Genomic DNA, 24,051 nt, shown 5'->3' on the forward strand with positions numbered 1-24,051 from the left:
AGCCCAACACTTTTGTTGTCTATTGCTTTCGATGAACGAATATAAAGTAAGATCGAATCACATTTGATCGAATCGATCAGATCGAGACTTGACCGACAGTGTGTCACCGGGTCTAACGATTTCCAGAACCATAGAACAATCGGAATCTGTGTTAAGTTCAACCGGTACTCCGAAATGCGAACTCCTATGAGCCATGTTTCGCAGATTCGCTTGCGGCTATGGAACGACGCCGTCGAAAGCCTACGGAATTGGACTGCGGCCAGCCTTCGGCACGAGGTTCGCCGAGCATCCCGACGAAGCGTGCCGAGGCCCCGCGACGCCTGACGTCGCGACGTCGTTCCCCGTCAGCCCCCAGTGTGCCGCGCAACGTCGGACGTGCGTTGCCGTTGTTGTGTCCGGTCTTCGTTTTGTGGCTTTTTCGTTGATCGCCGCGTGTGGTACCGAGGACATGTGACGGAAGAGATTAGAAAATGACGAACGGAATCGGCCCAGTACCCGGCCACCGGAAGTAGTAAGCGCGACCGTTTCCGCCGTGAATTTCGATTCACGTTGCCACCGCAGCCGATCCCGAACCGAAATTTCAATCTCATGCATTCATTATTTTTACTCGGGGAAAAGACGCGATGTCAGTTGCGGAAGTGGCTAGGCTTTGAATCGTTCTACTGATATTTTATTTGAGATATCGTTGGAGTGAGATTGGTAAACGATCCTTTTTTCGACAGATTTCTGGGTTTAACGATTGTACGAATGCAGTTTTGGACTGAATTTATTCGTCGTTTTATTCGTTGAATGATTGTGGCGATACATTCGTAGAGGATTGGCTGATGAAACTGTTAGAGGATTTTCTTGATCCTTTTGGAATCGATCGTCGATGCGATGTCTGTTTTTACATTTAATATGTATTTTTTAATGCAAGTTTTTCATGATGCAATCAACTACTACGTATCGGTTCATGATTTGTTCGTTACTTAGATGGTTTAATTCATTGAAATAAATTGAGTCGTGGTTATTCGAGAAACAATTAAATATAGTCTTCATCTGAGAAGAAATTTATAATTCTTTGCTTTATGTGTTTATACCCGACTCGAATGCAACAGGGACAAACTGAAATGTGGGTCAGACTGAATGTCGGATATAGGAAAATTTTAACTCATCGTTTTCTGTATAAAATGATCGAACTATATAAAACGATTTTCCAAAATTTGTTAAATATAATGGTAATTATTTAGATGATTAACATCTTCTCGATCTTCTTTTGCAAATTCGAATATGCACAAACTTGATAGAACGTCAAAACCAAGGAATATGATTTTCATAACTATTTCCATTAATTAAGATCAGTATTTTCTTTAATACTGAGATCAATATTTACATATGCTCCAGATATTAAATATGAAGACACGTCTCGCAAATGACAAAAAACGAATATGTTGGTTTTCTATTGTATAGTAACTGATTTTATAAACTTCATGGGATTTCTCAACTAAAATCACTTCTTGTAATATAAAAATCAAAATTCCAGTTTATCTGTATCTAAATTTATGTGAGTACTATTCGCATTTGAATTCACCGAAAAACGAATAAGCATATACTAGAAAGATTAGCAGTAAAGTGTTAGTTTTAAATGTATTATTTAAACAAATGAAGCTTTGTGAAGCCTGTTTATTTAAGTGCACTTTATTACTACAAAAAGTACATATTATATACAGTAAGAAAATTGGATTATATATGACGTTGACTGATACGTTCTAGCTCCAACAGTTTAGAAGATGTTCAAGCAAACGTTTCGATGTGAAAGTGGCTGATAAAAAGTTGATAAAAAAGAATTCACGACAGCTATTTTCGTAAAAGTTCAAAATTAAAGCGGATACCACTTTGACATTGTTCCTTTGTCAGTAACACTCAGCTTTGCTTTGGTCCGTTCAATTCTTACTATAGCAAAAGTCACGCAAGTACATTGTTAACAAATTAGTCAATTCCAAATTTTAACATTTATTTTTCTTTTGAGACGATTTTCTGGTTTTTTAATAATTTTTTAGTCAACACAAGTGGTGCGCATACTCTAAAAATCAAATGAAAACACTAAAATGAACATACTATTGTGTAAGGTCAATGCCAAGTAGTAAAAATTGTTTTGAAGTTTACCATAGAAAAATACAGATTATTAGTCAAAAATATCGAGTAAAAATTTCTTATTGAAAGGTCTCACGTTGAAACGGTTTAATAGATAAACTTCGAAAATATATAGTGGTTAGAAGTAAAAAAATACTCCATACAAATTATCCTTATTACTTCGTTTTCTAAAAATACTTCTGACGCTATTCTGAATGAGCAAACAGTTCGTTGGTTTATTTTTAACACGGAATATTCAAGCTAAATGCATTATTTAGAATTAATCATGTACTTGAGCAAAAAACCTGTTAACAAACTTATTAATTTTTTAAGAAAAACTGTCATTTCAAATCGATTGTTACCTCTGTAAAAAAGATCACAAATCAAAATTTAGGCGATGTACTAGATTTCGACAGCAGGAACCCGAATGTTTATTCATTATGGACTTTTATTATCGGCATGGATATTCGAGTGGATATTCCGCTAATAATATTTTCATCGAAAGCGTGGAATAGAATTTTCATCTTGTACCCGTTCAGAGATTTGCATCGACGTGTCATACGATAAAATTAAAAGATATTTGATATGTCGGTAAATAGATTGCGCGAGTTCATTTTGTGATAAATGTAAAGTTCTGGGAGATGTATAGTATCGTCGGAAGAAATTACACTGATTTTTTCATTCATTCGTTTTCTATCTTTTTATTAACAGAAACTATTATTTTCAGAAGATTGATTGATCATTTTTAACTTTCAAAGTAAGGAAATTCATGGTAACTGTCGCATAAAATATTCCAGGAAATCATAATTTCGCGAACTTTTTGAATGTTCTCGGTCTTAGGTAACCTCTCTTCGCAGCAAATGCAATTTAAGAAGTAAATTTCGGAAGGACTCTCGAACAAAGTTTGTTAGAGTCTACGCTATAAACTAGGAGTAATGAAATATTGGGCGGGTGGACCCGACCAGTTTTTGATTTCGAAATTTCTTATCACTGAAAAGTTTCGTGTACTCGGCAGACTGCGCATAGGTTGATCTCTTCCACTTAACGTTGCACCCTACCGTAATAAACGCGTCGTTCTCTTTAAAAGAAAACAGATCAATAGACTGTTTTTCCTTACAAAGGCTTCGTAGAGTGCCCAATGGGGTTCCATTAGTGTCCATCACGTTGATGTGTACCTAATGTTGGTCTCCACAGAGTTTTATAGAGTAGTAACAGTAAATAGTTCATATTGGATCCTTTGGAAAGTATGAGCCAATTTTAGGAAACTTTATATTGTAATATGATTACTTATTATAGGTATTTCTAATATCTTCAGTATTTTAGAATTATTCGCGATTAATATTTTGATTTTGTCATTTTTATCATTTTTTTCTATGAACTTGGCAAACCATCTGCGAATAGTTTCTTTGTGATGGAATACATGTTGCGTTTACGTTACAGTTTTCTTTTCTCGACGAGAGACCAGCAGTAGGATAGGGTGGGGCTAAAAGTTCGGTAGGTGAGAAGTCCCGAGTTGAAAATTATTATTTGTTTATCAGTTGACTAAGCTTTGCATCACATAATTCAGTCAACAAGAATTAGAAAATATTGTTTTTTTCTTATTCTTCATAAATTATTGCTTAACAGCGAATTGATGGAGTATATTAAGATTGTATGTTTCTTTAGCAATATATAAATGCTGTGATTTATTTTTAGGTGACAATTTTTATATATATATATATATATATATGTCGAAAGAGATATGGGGGTACTTACCATTAGGTCAACAAGTCCCTTATTGGAATTTATTAGGATAGAGTGTAGATAAAAGTCTTTCTTATAAATGATTGTAAATTTAGTAATAACGATCTGAGGATATATTTTTTTACTTTTCACAACCACAACTATCGTGCTTTACTTTTACACACTTTTTGATTGATCTTGTCAATTTTGATTATGTTATAGTATAAAATGTTTGTCAACTGAAAATGGACTTTTTACTCCGTGTATGAAGCAAAAAATTACTGCCACTTTACGACTGGCTTTCCATGCAATATAAAGTAAATAAGTAATATGAAACTAAGTAAGAAATTCTTTTAGACTTATCCTCCTTTCATTTAAAATCTGATTATAAGAGTACAATATGCAGCAGCTTAATAAAAATTTTGTAAAATTACTTTCATCACCACAGAGCTGTATATATAATATAATTAAACTCAAAATAATTAGTTCGACTTTTCCTCGTTTACATTGGAAGTATCAATGATTTATAATTAAGGGAATATGCAGAATAATATTTGCGTTATTATTAGTCAACGTGTTTCTTCCACTAATTGACGTCTCAACGATTATTAGGAAGGGAAAGTATTTCACTGCCTGTAATAAGTTATACAATGGGTCTATTATTAATTAATCTATTACTAAATTCACAATAATTTTGATCGAAAGCGACTAACGAAACATTTAAGTGTAACATTCTTATTCTTACATCGTAATTTTTTATATTTAATTTTATATAATTTTAAACAACATTACGTTATATGGTTTTTATATTGTCCATCAATGTCGTGTGATTTCAAAATAAATATTGCTCTCCGTCTATAATAAATATTGTACATTTAAAAGATCGATATATATATATATATATATATATTATATATTATCGTGTCGTCTACAAAAAAATGATAAAACTATTTTCCCAACGTATGTCGAATTTTAGTCTCATCATTTATGAGAGATGCGCTGGTTTGCAATCACGTGAACACTCTGTATATTTTCGTATGCCACTTCACGGTGAGAATGTTTCTTCAAAAAGGTGTGAAGGAACTGCTTTCTTTTTCTCTCTTTCTTCTTCTCCCTGTCTATTTCTTTTTCTTTCGTGTTATTTTCAGTTACCCTAAATACTAAAAATATGCAGCTGCGTTTTTTTTTCTTTACGCAGTAACCCTTTCCAGTAATTCAATCAACAAAATTATAAGATTTTACTATTTTGCTAAATTGTTTGCCTTAACCAACATGTTAACGTTTAGTACTTCGAATTTTATTTGCATCTTCTTTTCAATAATTCAGCATTATTTAAAATATTTTCATTAAAATGTAGTTGAAGGAAAAAGTTGGTTAATTAGAAATGATATAAAATGTAAATTAATAAAATACAGTTTAAATATGTCGTATGTGACAGATGAATAAATGCGTATCCGGAATTAAAATTGATCGCGAGGCACTGTCGACAAAAGAATGCGAAAGATCAAGGAAAACTATAGAGATACCGATTAAAAAATAAAATTGAATTAATTTTATTTGTGATACCAAGGAACACTAATCATGAGATTGTTCTTTTTGCTTTCTATTTTTACTATTTTGGTTTATTAACTTTTACATATCTACTGCTAACACTTTAAATTCTTTTATGTTACGGTAATAGTGTCTTACAATTGATAGCATCGACAACTGGAATAGAATGCTGCTTGTACGTTAGTCTTATGTAAATTAATTAATTGTCGAACTTGCATCCTCGAGAAAAGAGATTTATAATGGGGATATAACTTCGAAGCCCCGGGACTGGAAAAATTAATTACGTACTGAGTTAATTGATGCGGAATGTAGAATTGACGGACGTACCTTTCTGATTGGAAAAATTAATTATTTTTCACTTCTGCAACGGTACTTTTGTCATAAAAAATTATTATTCAACTTCATTATTTCATATTCATCTTTGTTTATGATAACACTTCATTGATAACAAAGTGGTGGTCGGATTCTAATGGTAATAAAATAAACAAATTTATGTAATATATTCGTAAGCGTTTCGGGACAAGTACGAACAATTTTATGCAGTTGTTTAAACTGTTATTATAAAGAAAAAATGTATAAGCGTGGATTTGAATTTACATGTCTATATAACTTGTAAACCTTTCGCGGTCGACAATTGTGTGAACTTCTAAAAACTCTTCCTATAAGAAACTGAATTACGCATCGAAGTCTTAATTATTAGAAAGAAAGAAAGTTGCATATTAATATTTCGTAATTTAATTAATTAAATTGTTAACTTGCGGTTTTTGATTTTAAACATTAAATATTCAGGTCGCCATTATAACGGCAATCAACCGCAAACTATCTCCGGTCATTTTTCTATAAATATGGTAGGCATACTGGTTGAAATTCTTTTAGGAGCGTTTACTCAGTCAATCATTGCATAAAAAGTAAGATACCAGTGTCATATTTCACTGATTAAGTGATCGTTGCATGTTCGTGTCGGGTATATTCCACGATTCGATCGGAAAGAATGAAAAGTTCGCGGAAAGAAGTCAGTAAACATCTAGAAAATAATATTTACAACGAACCCAACGAATCTCAAATAAAGTTGCTAAAGCAAATGTTTCATCAAAGCTCTTCACGACCGAGTTGCTCGAACGGTTCACCGAATCTGTTCTGTTCCTTCACAATTAACGTCCGCGGTACCACGTGTTGCTTCAGAATTCAAGTTTCATCGGTGGTAACCACTGGAGCCCTAGCGTGAGGTTAGGACATAGGAAGAGTGAAAGGGGGAGAAAGAGAGAGAGAAGGAGGAAGACAGAGAAAGCCATTGTATTTCACACGGACTCGGTCGATAAGTGGAAACTGTGTATATGAGTTGTCAGAGAACTTTTAATGGAGGACTGAATCTGAAAGGTTACGACACGTGCACGTCACTTGCTACCAGCGTGTGTATTTATACGTGTGTGTGCACCCCGTACGATTAGATAGATCCACCGAAGGGTTTCCTGTTTCGAGGATAATCCAAGTCCCCGGAAGCCCGGCGGTTTGCCAGTGGAAGATCAGTCTTCGGGGACTTCATAAATTCGCCCCCGGCTAATTTCCGAGAGCACACCTCAAGAATCTTTGATCGTTCGAAAGGGCGAAGGGGGAAAGGTCTACGCGCGTCACGACTCACTCCCCTCCGTTTTTGATCGCGTGTGTCGCGCGAACACAACAGGGAAGTCGCCTGACTTCGAATACTTGATAACCAATAAAAAATTCAAGGCACGATAAGAGACGGTTCCAAAGAGGAAATTGGCTTTGAAACATCAATAGCACGGCGAACTGTTTCGGGCTAGCTACTGAATATTCGAGGAGGACTTTCTTCGGACTGCTGTCTCGCAGAGCGCTCTTCGAAAATCGGAAATTGCTGGTAGACGGTATTACGGGACTGTGTTGGCGAACTTAAAGGCGCAAGATGGCCGAAAACTCGCTACGTCGGAAGACCAGGTCAGCCTCAATCTGCGCGCCGGGTTTCTCCAGCATGGAGCAAATGTTGGAAGCGATGCCTCCCTCGGGCGCGAGGGAAAGAGATAAGATCGACAGGGAGAAGGATAGCGGAAGCGGCACTCCTGACAGCAGTACGCCGACCAGGAGACGCAGACCCGCCACGAGGTCCCAAAGTGCTCGTGTTTCCGGCCCGAATAAGAGCATTCGACGTCGAGCTGCTGCACAAGGTAATGAAACGATGAGTTGAGGGTTTTTCTGACGTCGAGATGAAAGATCAGTGGATCGTGGCTTTTCTAATGTAATTATGGTACATATATCAATTTGGCGCTGAAGACACTGTGAAGATTTCGCACTGTTTGATCTAGTGCGCAAATTATGCTCATAATGATGAGTTTTTTTGTTCTAGTCATGTTCTCTTGAAGTCATCTCTGGAATCTATTTTTTTTAAATTCAGTACATTCATATGTTTTTAAATTTTATGTATATACACATGTTTTGTGTATATTTTCAATGCAAACAAGTTTTTAAATGTTAAATTATTCATTGTTGTCAATTATAGCAACCACGAAAATAATTTCTCTCGATGTTAGAAACGAAAGCATGTCTTTACGACACTTTTCTTACCTAAAAATTAATTGAAGATTGTAGCTGAAATTAGAATTATCTTGCTCACGAAAAATTTATTGAAATTGTAAGGAGTTAATGCAAACGGTATTTTTTACTCTAAAAGGCTTTCACTAGTCGGAGAAGATACAAATTTTTCTGATACTAAGATAATTCTATTTTTAATCACAGCGACAAATATATAGAATGGGTTTCTCGAATTTTGCTAATAATTTTTAAACACAGAATCAACAAAAACATTTAAAGTATCTACAATTGTCTAATTCTTTTGTAGTTGTTCGAATCTTTATTTCCATAACTTGAATTATTTTCACTGTTCAAATACATCCATATTATCAAAGATACTACAATGTTAATTGTCTTGCTTTACACAATATTAATCTCTAGAAAAAAGTCCATCGATGAGTTCAAAGATTCATTGTTAGGTGCAAATGCATTAAGCAATCGTTTCAATTTCAATTCATCACATGTCAATTCTCCGTAAATCGATAAACAGTATGTACTTGTAATTAGGCAGTAGTTTCTCATGGATGAAGCTAATGTAGGGGTTTAAGGGAAATCTCACGTGGTGCGGTGGTAAAGGGGTAGCGAACTCATGAATATCACAGATTTAACAATAACAAAATTTATTACTTAAAACCATAAGCAAAAACCATAAAAATAAGACTCGCTGACTCTCACAGAATGTTCTCTTAGAAAACGCATCTCCCTCTCTCTCTCTCCCCTTTCTACTTTTATACTCTTTTCCTCAGCCACCTAAAATCTCACGCAACTATTAAAGGCCTCTATATACATCGAAGCATATTGTGATGCAGGCATCGCTACAAACGATGGGTTCCAGCTTTTCTCACGTTTTATTTGAGCGTAACATGTATCGTGAAGCTTTGAAAAACTCAAATCCATCACTTGTAGCGGCCTGCATCGCTGCAAGTTTTAACGTGTATGAGGTATAACGATGCATACGAACTCATGTAATCAGAACCGTTCGCACAGACTCAAACACTTCTACATGCCCAAAGTTCTTAAAACGAGGTCTATCCACTATAATTTATCAATTTCATGTGAAACATTCGCTTTGACAAACTTTCACTTTAGGAAAACTCCTACATTGGTATCGGCTTTTCCATTCATTACATTTTTTTGTGATTACCTTTTGATTTTTGTTTGTTACTTCTGATCTTTTCATTACCTTTAAAGGTTCGCTTTATAACTTTTTTCACTCATTGTATTATATCACTTTTTCAGAACTAAAATATTTTTTTTATCTTGATAATATTTGTGACAGCTTCAGTTATTTCAATTACTAATTTACTTCCTACAAAAGACGAGTTAATATTGAATCAATTCCACTCTTTCCAAAACAAGATTAAGATACTCACGTGGAAAATGATCAAAGTATATCCAAATAAACATTTTAGAATTCAAGTAACAGAGAAAGATTTTTCATTATCGCGAGACGTATAGAAGTAAATGTTGTTTAATAATGTCAAGCATTTGAAATCACTATAACTATTAGAATTTTGCAAAATAAATAACATTATTTCAGAAGCATATTCTTAACAGTACAGGGACTGAAAAAATAAAAAAAATTATATTTTGTTTCCCTGTTCTAAGAGATTCTTCTACAAGTGGTGTTTAGGTACAAATAACCTGCCCATTACGTTTTAAATAAGCTTTTGAAAAAAATGTACTTTTACCCTGACATAAATTATCTAAGAGCATATTTTGTATTAAGATTTTTCCTATGCATTCAAAAAGATAATCGGATTACAAAATCTCTACTTTTATTTACTTAGTTATGTAAAGAGAACGGATTTTACAGGAATAAGAATGTTCAACATATAGGGGTTAGTTTTAATCATTATACGTCGAAATAAAAGCTTCCTAACTTTGATAAAGAATTAAATTCTCTGGTTGAAATTTTTGTATGGTCTGCATGTATATAATACTAAAGAGTATGGATTTTACAAACCAATAATCTTTTTGTATAATGTGTTTAAGCGTGGAACAAATTTCCTATCAAAGTGAATGTTCAAAATTTGATGTGGAAAATAACTGAAAATTAATTTGTAATTCTAGAAGTTTAATAGTGATGCAGTAATTTGAAAATCTGTGGATAGGTGTTAATTTTTGGAAAAATATTATGTATAATTATACGCAATTACGATTAATTTTATAAATTTGCATGCAATTTATAATTATTACTGTAATATAAATAATTAATATTATACTGTAATATAATGATTATTGTGCTTTAAGTAGAAAAAATACAAATATTCTTTCGTGAAAAAATAAAGTGAACATACGTTCCGAAAAATAGTGAACAATTATGTTTAATAGGAATGAGTAGAAATGCTCAATTGGTGGACTTATAAATCCGCTAAAGCACACATCGCAAGCATTACGAGTAAAACATCCTTCTTTGCCTCTGCCCGTCGACGGTAAATCTGTAGCTTCAACCTTGTTAGTATTTCCGATACGTCATAGAGATTTACTTTATAATATATCAGCTACTACTTATGCGAAAACCTTATGCCATGATTTTTTAAAAATATTTAGATAAAAAGTTTACATATGTTCGTCATACGGTCATAAGCTTTGACAAATTCACGAATACTGATTTAAATATTTCTAAGATTGACATATTTACAGTTACGTGCGTACACTATTTCTATGATATAATACCTTAGGAAAATGTTAATAATTGATATGATATTATGAAACAATATTATGATTAATAAAATTGAATTTATTTCCAACTGAATTTAATTAAAATTATAAAAGAAAATACAATATTTTTTATTTTTATCATAACGATGTCATAGAGTAGGGAAATTTATAAATAAAATTCTTAAATGGATAATTAATGAATCTTTAATAGAAAAATCTATAAATAAAAGATTATAAATATGTAGAAACCTTACACTTTCATAATTATAGTAAAAACATAACTTATAGTAAAAATGAACATGTAGGTTCATGATCTATAAAAGATATATTTCAAAACTTGGTTTCTTAACCACCATATTTTATTTATATAATTTAATTGGTCAATTAGTACGTATTCCTGTACAGTACTGTTGAAATTCAATTATAATTAACGACGTACGGTAATTTATGATTTTATTGACATTTTTAAAAAATTATATGAAATATATCTCAACATTTTTGTGACGTACAGAAACTTAGATTTTAAATACCTGTTTTGAGCCAGTTTAACCCGTACTATGCACAAGTATTAAAGATGCTGAACTGAAGTAACGAATTTTTTAACATTTTAGTATTACGAACCCATGTTTAATCAAATATATGTTAATGAAACTGAACTATGAAAGGCAGCAGTGTCAAAAACCTTTAATGTAGCCATCATCGTCGGTTATGCAATATGTATTCGGTTCGCTGGAACAACTGATTGACCGTGTTCGACACCTGCATTACATTTTCTCTTGAAAACAACAAAGAAGACAGAACTTTCTTGTAATATTAAAAACGTACATTTAGTTATAAAATTTGAATGCAATTTATAATGTTAAATTAAAGCTTTAGACAACTTTTCATTTATTTGTATGTTATATTTCATGTTATTATCAAGCGTATATTCCAAAAATATTAATAAAAAATTGATTTAATTTTGCATTTTATATTTTGCTGAATCAAAATATTGGATATCTTAAATATCAGATTGCAATGTTTTGTTTAATAAAATTAAGAACATCACCGTCAAAATCTAAGAGGAATATTTATACGAAATCTATTACTTATCGAAAATTTAATAAGTGCTCATACTTTAATGTAGTATATTTCCAAGAATGGGAAGCTGTCCTTTGAGAACGAGTTTTCATTATGAGAACTTTATACATTAGCATTTTCAGATAATTAAATCCCATCGTATGTAGGCGATACCGTGGAACGGCACGTGAAAGAGCACACAGGTGTCAGTATTTATTTTTATTTGCTTTGAATCGCCTATGTAACCGTTCGTTTTTAAATTAACTCATCGCAGTGCGAAGTAACTACACGCCATTTCATAGATTGCAGTTCGATTTACCAGTACAGAATAAATCTCGCGGCAGAATATGCTTTTAACTTATTTTTCAGAGGTAGCAGCCTCACATGTCACTGCGATTGCTGTGATTGTTTCCGTCTAACGAACCGATATTTGAAATCAAGTACTTCCACAGAATACAATCAATAGAAAATTGTTTAAATTATACACTCTACAACAGAAAGGTACATAGTATAGTATGCGATGTTATTAATTTTTATAAATGTAGATATTCATAGTTATTACGTTAGTTACGTTAATTTTATTAACGATCATGTTCGTAACATCATATATGAATTTTTAGTCAACAATAGTGTTCAGAATAAACATTTTTGCTTTGTTTGTTGACTCGAACTGTATTTAAAAACATATAGAGTGATTATACGTATATTAAAAGATGAAATAGAAAAAGTGAAAAATATATGTATATAAATAAAATATTATAAAAGGATTGTTTCCTCTGTACGATTTCACTGTTTAAAAAGATATTTAAAAGATTATTCTGATTGCGAGTAAGTGCTTTTAGAGTAGAAGAGTCCCATTAATTCTTAGTATTTCTGACAATTTCTTACTTATCAAGTTTTCCAGAATTTTTGTTTCTCTGAAATTCAATTCTTCTATTAGATCCAGCGTGTAGAAATAACTAACAACTTAAGCTATTGTACAGAAAATAAGAAGTTATATCAGCTCTCTGAATCACTAGATTCGAATCGAGTAATCCAAGGATTAATAAGCTTCATTAGGTTGCTCTGAAATTGTTCGTAGGATCGTATTTTTGAGTTAAATGGATTCGAGCAGCACTGTGTCTTAGTTAAGGTGCACTGGCATCGGGAGTCCCGTTTAGTCTCTCAATGACCTACTATCTAAATGAATTGTGCCAGAATAGAAACCGGCGTGAGTTCAAGCATCTTCCAGGGCGTGAAACATTGTACACATAATTTATAAGTGGAATTCTACAAATCCGCTACTCGCTACGCTTCCAGATAGAGTGAGTCACAGAATGGCATTGGCGCGCCTAAAATTTTGTTGAAAATATGTAAAATAAGTAAACAAAGAAAAAGCTTTTAGTATTTTTTAATGTACAAATATAGATATGTTGTGTAATTTGAGATAAACAAATTATTTGAAAAAACAATACATACCGCAACGAAACGATGATATTATTGTTATTTAAATTTTGGTAAATCCTACACATTTTTTTCGTGTCATTTTCACTTATTAGTGGTTTCTTCTTTTTAATGTGATGATATCTCTTATTCGTTAGCACTCTGTGAACTGTTCCATGAAAAATTCCTGTAATAAAATTTGCAAGTATGTTTCAATTACAGTATCTACTTTCGGATTATCTTTTATTTTTCAATAATATAATACAGAGTTCTTCTGATGATTTAACAATTTGTTCGCTTTGCATAATCTTATTCTGCATTTTTCTTCCGTCTTTAAATGTCACGATAATATGATGCATCGCTGGCAAATTTGTGAACACTGCATATCCAATTTCTCTGTACAGTTGTTCTTCTTTTCAATTTGAAATAGTAAACGTTGTAACGTGAAATTTATTTGTTTCCTTTCCTTTATCATAACATCCAGTTTTGTATATAAAGTATTTAATAATCATTTATGGAATAACATTATCAATACTAGGTTTACATTTTTCATTCAATTCAACGTTTTCTACTCGTTTTAGAAAGGGATACTGTTTCTGTGACACAAAGGTTAAAAACAGTCGAAGATTGAATTGTACAATTTGCAAGAAACGCCAATAGTTTTGACGATATAAAATTTGTCATCGATATAAATAACTGTTATAAATACTTTTAATATTTATATACATTCCACGGGAATTTCAGATATATATATATATATATCAATATTTATTTTCAAAATAATTTTAAAGCTACTAAAAGCTTTTAACGCTTTTGTGAATTTTTCGTAAATTTCTACGTATCTATATTTTTTGGTTATAAATGGTATTGTTCCACATCGCCACTATTTCTGGTTCCTCTCGATCACCCGTGGGAATCGACTCCGAAGCTCTGAAACGATATTTATTTACGGCTTCGCGAACTTGGGTCGCGAACCGAAAAAAAGTCGTGTAGCTTGATGGAGGTATACTCCCTTCCGTGGAGGCCCACAATGTTGAAGGGCGAATTCATTTTCGAGTTTATTCCAGGCGGTGTTCAATGAAACGCACCAACCGTGAAATAAAGAAACGGGAGAATTGCCTATACCTGAATCGTGAATGATATCGGGGGGTTTTTAGGATTGGGATGGCTTTTAATTTACTTACGGTTCGATGATTTAAATTCTAAATTTGCTCGCTTTTCCATTCATATTTTAAAAGAGTTCGAATGAGTTCAATCTTTCTTACGGTATAAAGATACGAAAAATTGGATGCGCGTTTACTATGTTGTTTCTAAAGTAATTGAACAACGAATGATGGTGGTAAATGAAAAGACAAATAACACTTAACAGTTGTGTTTAATATTTACTGATGTTGAAGAAGGAATTTCATGATCAGTAGACTAGAAATATTTGTATAAATGTAACTTTTCGAGGGCAATCTTGTTAAAACCGCAATTAAAAGGATTTAATAAGCTATAAATAAAATATACATACTATCAATCATTAAATGCATTATATTACTTTTACTACAGTATACTTTTATAGACAATTTTCTGTTAAAGTGTTATATTTGAAGTAAATCGGGAAACTGATATTTAATCTATCAGTAATAATCAATAATGTACTCATTTTGATAAAATATGGTATAGTCACTATATCTGCTTCATACAATGCATCTTTTTTTCCTTATAATATTCTTGCCATGCAGCAGTTGTTTCTTCATGAGCTGTTCAAGTTTTCTTTGAAGCTTCGTGATACTTTTCCTCGACGACGTGAATTCTTCGCCCGTCCCGTTTATCGACAAAACTTTTCGTCCTTTTCTATGTAGTTACCATCCCTATTGCTTCAGAAATGTTGGAGGTAAGATAATAGTCTACATTAAAAATTCCTGCTGCTAAGTATGCGGCCATTTCAACAGGTTTAATTTTATGGTACAATATGCATAGGTATAAAAAGCCGCAGAAAGATGTTAAAACTTCCTATATTTAATTAATTAAAACTTTATAATTCGGCTTTATGATGTCTTGAACATTTTTATTAAGTAATGGCTTATTTCCTTCGGTCTCCATGCTTCGCGTCGAAGGAAACAAATAAAAATTCAGAACAAATTATATTTCTCACTTTTTGTTTCTTGTTTACAAAAGAAAAATTTAAAAATTTCTTCCTACTTTCTATTGTTAATGTTTAAGTATTTTCATTCCTTTGCTGCTAATAAGAGCATGATCCAATTCACCTCAATTGTTGCAGATTTTCAGTTATGTGGTATTAATGGTATTTTAAATATGTTTTATTTTAAAAAAACACAGTAGTAGATAATTGAATAAAATACAAATAAATGGAAACGATATAGCTCGCAGTGTACAGGTATTTTCTCTTCTCTAGTCAACGCAACTCTCTCAAAATCTCTCACCAACCGAACTTCAAAACCATTCTCTCCCCCACAAGCATTCTTCTTACTCACACTTTCAATAAATTCTCAAACACACACCACTCGCTTACGCATCCTTCGGAAAAAAACCACGAACCCTTGGGCCTGGTCTCCATGAGTCCCTTTCTCTTTTATGACCCTTACAACACTCACTGTCACACTGTCTTAAACCTACGATTCTACAGTTACAAAAAAATATTGTTCAATTATATGTTTCATATTTTCAGTCGAATCCGTATTTCGTGTTACTACTAAAATTCAAAGTGTACATTTAGGAAAAACTATCTCTTATAATGATGACATTTTATTTTTTCTAATTACATTCTTAACAATTTGAAATCGTATAAAGATTTATAGTTTAATATGACTCTAATCTAATAAGTTTCGTCTTGAATGGTATTAGCCCGAAGGCGCATACATGGGAGAGCCAGATCTAAATTGTAAAGTTTTCTTTTTATGACTCTTAGAACCACCACGCCCGAGGCACTTGACTGTTGTCGGAAAACCGGTGCCACTCAGCGCCGATTGGACGTCGAGCGCACTCACAATTCGTATATAAAGACTACGATTTTTTGGAAAGCAAACTAGTTTTTATCAAAGCGCTGTCGGCAACCACAGAGCCGAGTCCCTGTTCAGTTGTTGTTTGAACCTAAAGAGAGCCGGGTCTCTGCATAACGTAGAACAAGGGTGTCTAACTGAGTGCCCGCGGGCACTCCAATGACACTCCTCTCACGAAAAGTTACCCTCTCTATACCTACTTTTACCCGTTTGTATTGAACACTATATAGAACTACTCGCGCGCGCGCACACACACACACACACACACACACACACACACACACACACACACACACACACACACACACACACACACACAAACACATACAGTGTCGTGCAGTTTCTTAAAACGTTGCGTACTGGTAACGAGAAATCTCGGTTTTATGTAAAGACACTTCGCTATGCAGCGTTGCTGATTACCACGGTATTTAAAAAAATATTAAATTTGATTCGAATTGATTATCTATTTAAAATATATTACATAACAATATATCTGAGTTTCTGTATGTACAGTGATATAAAGTTGATCTCACTGAAAATTGCCATCCGTACAATTCAGTTTTCTGAAAATTACTCAGTTCACAATATGTCAAGTAGAGCTAGTGGGAGAACGCTGTTTTCGAGTAACTAGCGTAAGGGGCGTACGTTATGTAGACACCTCTGACGTAGAATAAACGACTCCACCTGTAAGGGTCTTTGCACACGAGCGATGCGACCCCGCTGCGGCGCCGCCACAGAGGAACGGAACAGTCGAAGGCGATCAAAATTGTATAACTTTGCTGCTGATTTATATATTTTAATGAAATTTGGAGTTTATCATTATTATAGAGTCTTTGTATATTGTACCAATTTAAACGGGATTAAAACACTGAGAGTCTAAATATTCACTTGTAATCACTGTCCCTTTGTTCAGTATCAGTTTAATAGTATTATTTTTTGTGAATACATTGTATATTTATGTTTCCTTTACCATCTGTGAGCGCATACACAACGCAAGATTATAGTCGTTCTACTTAAAATAAATTTTTTGCTCCATCAATACATCAATTTTATTTTTATTGTAATACTTCTTATGATATAAGGAGGTTGTATTATTGTTGTTTTTTTTTGTACCTTTTGGTCACTTACTTCAATAACGAGAACTATACCTCGTCTCTACGTTTATAACAAAAGTTTAATTCTGAGACGAAATAACGATCACTTTTTGAGTCAATTCATTGAGCAGCAAATATTTTACTGCTCCTTAGTTATGGAAATGCGTATCTTCTTAAAGCGTATTGCATCTATCGAAACAAATGTTAACCATTTTATCTTCGGATATTTCAATTGTTTACAATCGAGTCTACCAATAATGAATGTTTTATGAAAAGAAGTTCCGAAACTAGTGTATAACTGCGCCATTTAGTAACATTTTGGCTTAAAAAAATATTAAGTAAAAGATCATAGTTATACACCCAGACGCAATCAACATTTTTCGCATAATTAGTTATTATGTTTAGGACGCCTCTGTGGGTCCACTCCCAAATTGAATAATTAATATCTTACAAGGTAGCGCCCTGCAGCACCCAATTTTTTTGTTCTCAAGAGAGGAAGCTTCACTCTTTAACGTGGTACAAATAAGATCCGTTTCAAACCATTGCATCTTTTTAAAAACTTATTTTTGTAATAAAATTGATATCCATATAGTTAACTAGACAGTGAATTTAAACTACATCTTGCAAAGTGATATTTCACAGGACTATAAATTAAAGTTACTGAGCATCAGTTCCGTTGGTAACTTGCGTGATTATCCGTTGAATTTAAACATTAATGACATAAAAACGAAAACAAATACCGAAACATGGATCACATCATATCACATCATATTACAATTATTTCCCTATCGAATCACATAAATTTTTGTTAATTTTCAACATTACGAGAATCGATTTTTAATCGTCATCGAGCGTTTCGTCCCACTGTGCGCGGCGGTGGTTAACGCTGACGATCTGCGCGATTGACAGAACGGTGTGGCAATGATCTTACGTCATTTGCCAAACTACAGAGCCAACATCACAACGATCGCTGCATGATCCTAAGAAATCGCGACAGGAATGTCAAATAAATATATCTCTTTCTTTTTAATTGTGCATGTCGTGTAAAATGAAATTCGCTCCATGTATGTGACACATGTATGTAGAATCGGAGCGATTGTTTTGGATTAAAAAAAAAACAAAGTTCTTCTGTCTCACAGAAAAAGGATGAGAAAACTTTATGTCTTTGTTCTTCCAAAATCGCACAGCGTTCCCACTGCGATTGTTAATAGTTAAGAACCAGCCGCTGCAACTTGTTAATAGTTAATGGGAACACAGAACCTCAACACTATAATAAGCATCATTTAACTTATCGATAAATTTTTCAAGATTTCTCCTCCCTATTCTTTTGAGTTTTTCTAAGTTTTCAATCTTGAACCTATTAAGTTCTTTATCTACAAAACAGATTCTTGTTTCTTTATTTATGGCTCATGTGCGGGTTTTACTTGAAACATTTATAAAAAAATGTACAATGCGGTAACCATGTCTAAGTTTAATGTGAAACTAATGTCATTTTCTCTGACATTCGTATTGTGTAATATTTCAAATGAAGTACTAGCGAAACTCATTTGTCGTGCCACAGAGTACCGATTTCCGTGGAAATTTCGCTTTCTGTACCCTGCAACGTGCACAATAATTGATTTGTCACCTCTTCGATTCAATTTAAATTGCTCCGCACACGGTTATTCAGTGTAGAGTTATAAAATGAAATGGATCCTTTCTCTTCCTACCATCTATAGATTATTCGAACTACATTTATAGACGCAAAAGCAACTTCTAATGATGTGAGAGAATGAAACGCTTGCTACGTAAGTTTAACATGAAATATACCAGTATTTTAGACAAAGTGTCCCAGTTGAAGGTATAAACGTAATTATCTCCGGAAATATTCGTTATTTAAAATATGTCTCAAATGCAATTTTTTCTGTTTTGAGGTCAAAGATTACAACTATTATTTCCAGCACAATCATATTGTTTGCATCAATCGATACAGCAAGTCATTCTTGTCAAAAAGTATTAACCTATGTAATATGTCGAAGATCGATCAAAATAGTTTCAGAAATAATTACATTTAACATTAACACATTAAACATTACTTAATACTTTTTTTCTATATAGGTTCATTTTTGTTGAATTTGCAAGATACACATTGCATGCATACACTATTACTATGTTATATTACTTCTGATAATACGTAAATAAAATTGCTGAATTATTTTGTTTGGCTTAGAATTTAAAATTTATTTTCTAGAAACAATTGCATCAATCATTCTTTCTACTTAAACATCATATCTATTTCCTTATAATGAATATTTCTGCACTGACATTCTGTGCTAAGGCAGGTTCAAATTACTATCTTGAAGAATAAGGTAAATTGCCATCGTCTGCTGTAAGCTAAATTTATCAACTTCTGATAAATGGACGTACCTTGGTTACGTCAAAACAATTAGATTTCTGTAAGCTAGCATGAATGCTGGCGTCACATACTTGTGTCGCCACTCATTCCGCATTTTGCACACAAACAGTCGGATAAATTCCGTAGACGTCGTTATTTAAAGACACATTACGTCACATTAATATTTAGAAAATCAATGATTCGTGTCAGTTGCATTATATAAGTATCTCATAAAGTAAACAATGATACTACCGAGCATGGTGTTAAACTCATATTAAGTACAATCTATTACGGTCCAAGAATCAGAAAGAAAAACGGTTTATTTTCCAAATTGCCGTTTGACAATAGATGTAAAATATTTTAATGAATACAAGAATATGTTAAATTCGTGAAAACACTTTCATTTTTTATCTCTCTAAATATTACTTTTTGTAGTTTATATAGTGCTTCATTTTAATTAACATTAAAAAAAAAAACAAATTTGAATATCTTTATTATTTGTAAATGTACGAAAAAATTTCTTAGGGGAAAATTGTACTGTTTTATAAGAGAAATATAATTCCAAAGAAAAAACATTTTTTTCAATACAGTATTTCAGATTTCAAGGTCACGATATTTTTTTTAGACGTCTTTATATTTTGTTTCTACAGTATTGTAGAGTATAAGAAGACAAATTCAACGATATATAATTTTGTATTTTAACGATATACTGTAACGGAGAAAAACGAAATACAAAAATAACTAATTTTCAAGCGTGATGCGTCACAATTTCACGTTATCCAATCGATTTTACATTTTGCACAGAGTATCTTTTTATCCAGTTGGGTTAGGGTTATCACAACCCTAGGAGGCGTCCCGAAAAGGAAGTTGAAATTTAATTTTTGCCAAGTATAGCTAAGGTTCACCCTATTTCGTATGCATAGGCAAACGTTTCTTGCGATTATGTCAGAAACTAAGAAACAGCAACACCTTTTCCACGGGAAAAAGTTGCATAGAATTACGCTCCCGACAACAAATATCCAAACTAAACAACTACCATGTAATTATAATATTTAATTTATAATCGAAAGCCGCAAATACCGTTCAACCCTTTCGCTACGGGCGTCCTGTTCTTCTTGACACTCCCGTTTAACGGCGTGCCGTAACGAAAATGCACACATTGTGTGAGGACAAACGCCAGCGGCCTTATTTATGCCTTACTGCGCCACAAATTGCTATAATGATATTACTTGGAAAAGGAATTTCCTCAAATAATACCAGTAACTTTTAAGTAATTCTGTCTTCAATAATAATAACTTTTAATAATTAAAACACTAAAACCGCATGTACAAAAACAGATGCGGAGTGTGCAAAAGAGGGCGAGACCATAGTCGCCCGTCGTATGTACGTAACGTTTCATGTAGGGTGACCATAGTCGCACATAGTAACGAAAGGGTTAAACTGCAGCTCAATTTTTGTGGTCGATGACTATTTTCACCCGTCGTGTGTAGGTGGCGCTCGTGACAGATGACTATAGTCACTCATCGTAGCGAAAGAGTTAATTCGTCGAATTCAGTTTAAAATTCTCGTCCAACACCATATTATAGGACAACGGATTAAGAATCGAAACGGATCGGGTGGGTCGGAATGCCCGAGTGCTGGAGCGTCGCGGGCGTCTGCACGTGTCCGTTCGAATTTTTCCAGCCCGACCCGAGAAATCGGATGTATACCCGGCACATTAGGTGGCCCGCACACGCCTAGTCTTTGATAGTTACTAATTATTGAGTAGTAACATAAATATGTTTGAATATATTTGTTGAATTATTACTAATGCTAAGCTAACAAAAGCAAAAATGCCTAACGTTTATATATCTTTAGTCTAAACAAAGGTGACAGAAAGGCAACCAGATGTGTCTAGATTTTGTCACGCGAAGTCAAGAGACTTTCCTCCAGGCAATGCCACAGTCTTGTAAAGAAAAGCGGACCTCAACTTAGTTTTGGGTGTTCCGTATTATTTGCATTCGAAAACTTGAAAGAGCCAGACGTGCTTTTCAAAGCCGTTACAATAAAGTCACACTGTAATATGTATACTGTTTCATCATTTAATCACCCATTTCCAATAATATTTAACATTCTTTTTGGTATTATTAGTTTAACGAAGCAGTAAAATTAGTACTGGATAATTAACTAATTATATAAATTCCATTTCACTGCTTTAAATTAATCTCTTATTCATTAGCATCATACGCATTTGTAATAAGTTATTATTAAACTTTTAGAATACGAACACGTTCGTATTTGCACCTGGACTTATTTATGTTAACATATTACATATGTTTACCCTTGAAATTGATGTCTGTATCAACCACACGTTTTAATTTTTCATTTCAGCCGCGCAGCACCACCAAGGTACAGTTAAGTCTGCACACTGCAGCAGCGAGCCCAGGTTGACTGACAATGACATCAGTCCTGGTCTCAGAAGAAGAGGAAGCCGAAGAGGGCAAAGCATGCACCACACTCATCACAGGAAGAGCAATGCATTTTTAGACGTGCCTGACACGTCGTCGCAGGTGCCGTCGAGGGAAGACGGCGAGGATGAAGACAGTTACAGGCTTAGAAGTTTCAGTTTCACCAGTAAAGGTAGGACATTGTAATGGGTTGTTGTTCGTTGAAATGAACCAGTTTTTATCAAAAATATTATGTCATTCCATAGATAATGCTATTTTTGTACATTTCGTTCATCCATGAAAAGTAAGATAAATATAACTTTTTAAACATGTTAAACATATTCTCCTTCATTATTTATCTAACGATCTATCTATATATATATATTAAAAAAGCTTTTGTTTATTTTAATTTTTAAAAATAGAAGAAGCATATACAAACAACGTTATTTATAGGATAATTCACTAGTACAGTGTCATATTCTTCATTAGATTTTCAATTATCTTTTAATTCGTGAAAATTGATTAAATTTATTAAATTCGCAGTTAAGTTTTCTATGAAATCGTAATTACAAACCACGAAAAATATTATTTACATTCTTCTGTTGCAATAGATATAAATATTACATCTAAATTCTTTTCTTTTGAATATTACAATTAAATCGTCTTCCTACTCAGAGTGTTAATAAAATAGAAACATTATTTCACCTTGTAGATTGTCCCGTTTTCTTCAATTTTCTTAGCTTACTAAACTTCTAATAAATGCATAATGGTTTCAAAGTTAGCTCCTTTTGCATATCATTCATCGATAGAATGCTTTCCCTTCAATTTTACGTGTTCGATCGCCTCCCTCTTAACGTTCTACAGATAACAAGACATTTATTTCAATTACGAGCAAGAGACACGTTTCTCCGCCGGAATGAATAGCAAACTAAGTACGCACGCGGTGCTTAAGATCGAAGAATCCCATCGTATCGGCCGCAAAACGTTCTCGAACGCACGGGATTGCTCATATCCGGGCCGTTCCGTGTACAATTTCCCGCGTGGTTGGCTATTGTTTCTCGTATCCGAGGGATCGTTTCCCCTCGACAGCTTCTGGAGATCATCGACAAGCGATTTCTATCAGCTTTATCGGGATTCGTGGTCGAACCGGATTCTGGTACGAATTCGTCTTCGGAGCTCTGCCCTGCGCCCGTCGAGAGGCCGAGCCAGAAATACACATTTCCCGCGTCAGATTGGGCGAGGGACAGAGGGAAGAACGAACACGGCGAGGGGGCAAGAGAGAGAGAAAGAAAGAAACAGAGAGAGGGAAAGGGAGTTTAGAGAGGAGCCAGTAGAGGTGAGATAAGCGAAAATAGAGTATCTATAGTTGTGACGTCGTACGGCTTCCCCGAAGCGGCAGCTCGCACATGCGAGCTTTCGAGAGCCAACGAACGTGCGTGAAAGTCGTTTACTCGTTAATCCCCTCTAGTCCCTATTCCGATGAGATTTCGGGGGTTCCTGTAACTGCGGACGCGATTCGGGAACAGCTAATGTTTCCGCTAATGAGACCGAGGAAGAATTCGTATATGTCGGTAAAATTTTGTTTCTGATTGGCATGCCGATGTTACATTTTAATATTAAACATTCCCCTTTTCAAATATTTGGAATACTTTAAAATATGATAAATTCGATAATTTCGAAGTACGATGAAACGTGTATTTGTTCTTTTAAAATATTCAAACGATTTAACAGGTTTTTATTTCACCTTTCCCATTTACTTGGTTACAAGAGAAACGAAGGTTACATTTCTTTGACATTTCATTTATTCACTTCCTTATGGTTGTATACATACTTAGATACGTATAGGTTTACAAAACTTTAAAGCTGATTTAGAAAACATTGATTCAGTCATTTAACAAACAACCCTGTTGCTACAAATAATTAGTAATATATTTAAACTTGTTTTGTAGAAAGTTTCATATGCGTAATCACGTTCGTTTGGAAATAGCTCTTTGTTGTGCGCAATATTATAGCACTGCGTCATAATAAATTCAAGCATC

The 24,051-nt window shown here is 33.6% G+C and overlaps 2 protein-coding genes across 2 annotated transcripts in view; one reads left to right on the plus strand and one right to left on the minus strand.

Moving 5' to 3' along the window:
- The first annotated feature begins 339 nt into the window (after positions 1–339).
- Rgk3 (Rad, Gem/Kir family member 3) overlaps positions 340–24,051 on the plus strand; it is a 143,092-nt gene continuing 119,380 nt past the window's right edge. Inside the window, exons 1-3 of the mRNA XM_031981124.2 lie at positions 340–511; positions 6,568–7,565; positions 21,957–22,205. Coding sequence (XP_031836984.1) covers positions 7,307–7,565; positions 21,957–22,205 — 508 coding nt within the window. The 5' untranslated portion in view covers positions 340–511; positions 6,568–7,306. The remainder of the gene's footprint in view (positions 512–6,567; positions 7,566–21,956; positions 22,206–24,051) is intronic.
- Positions 12,472–24,051, minus strand: part of LOC116424216 (uncharacterized) — a 185,951-nt gene continuing 174,371 nt past the window's right edge. Inside the window, exons 4-5 of the transcript XR_012999025.1 lie at positions 13,150–13,300; positions 12,472–13,022 (exon numbers count right to left, since the gene is read on the minus strand). The gene's annotated coding sequence lies outside the window, so the exon portion shown is untranslated. The remainder of the gene's footprint in view (positions 13,023–13,149; positions 13,301–24,051) is intronic.

This window comes from Nomia melanderi, chromosome 7 (genome assembly GCF_051020985.1).
Source record: "Nomia melanderi isolate GNS246 chromosome 7, iyNomMela1, whole genome shotgun sequence".
Classification (NCBI taxonomy): Eukaryota; Metazoa; Arthropoda; class Insecta; order Hymenoptera; family Halictidae; genus Nomia; species Nomia melanderi.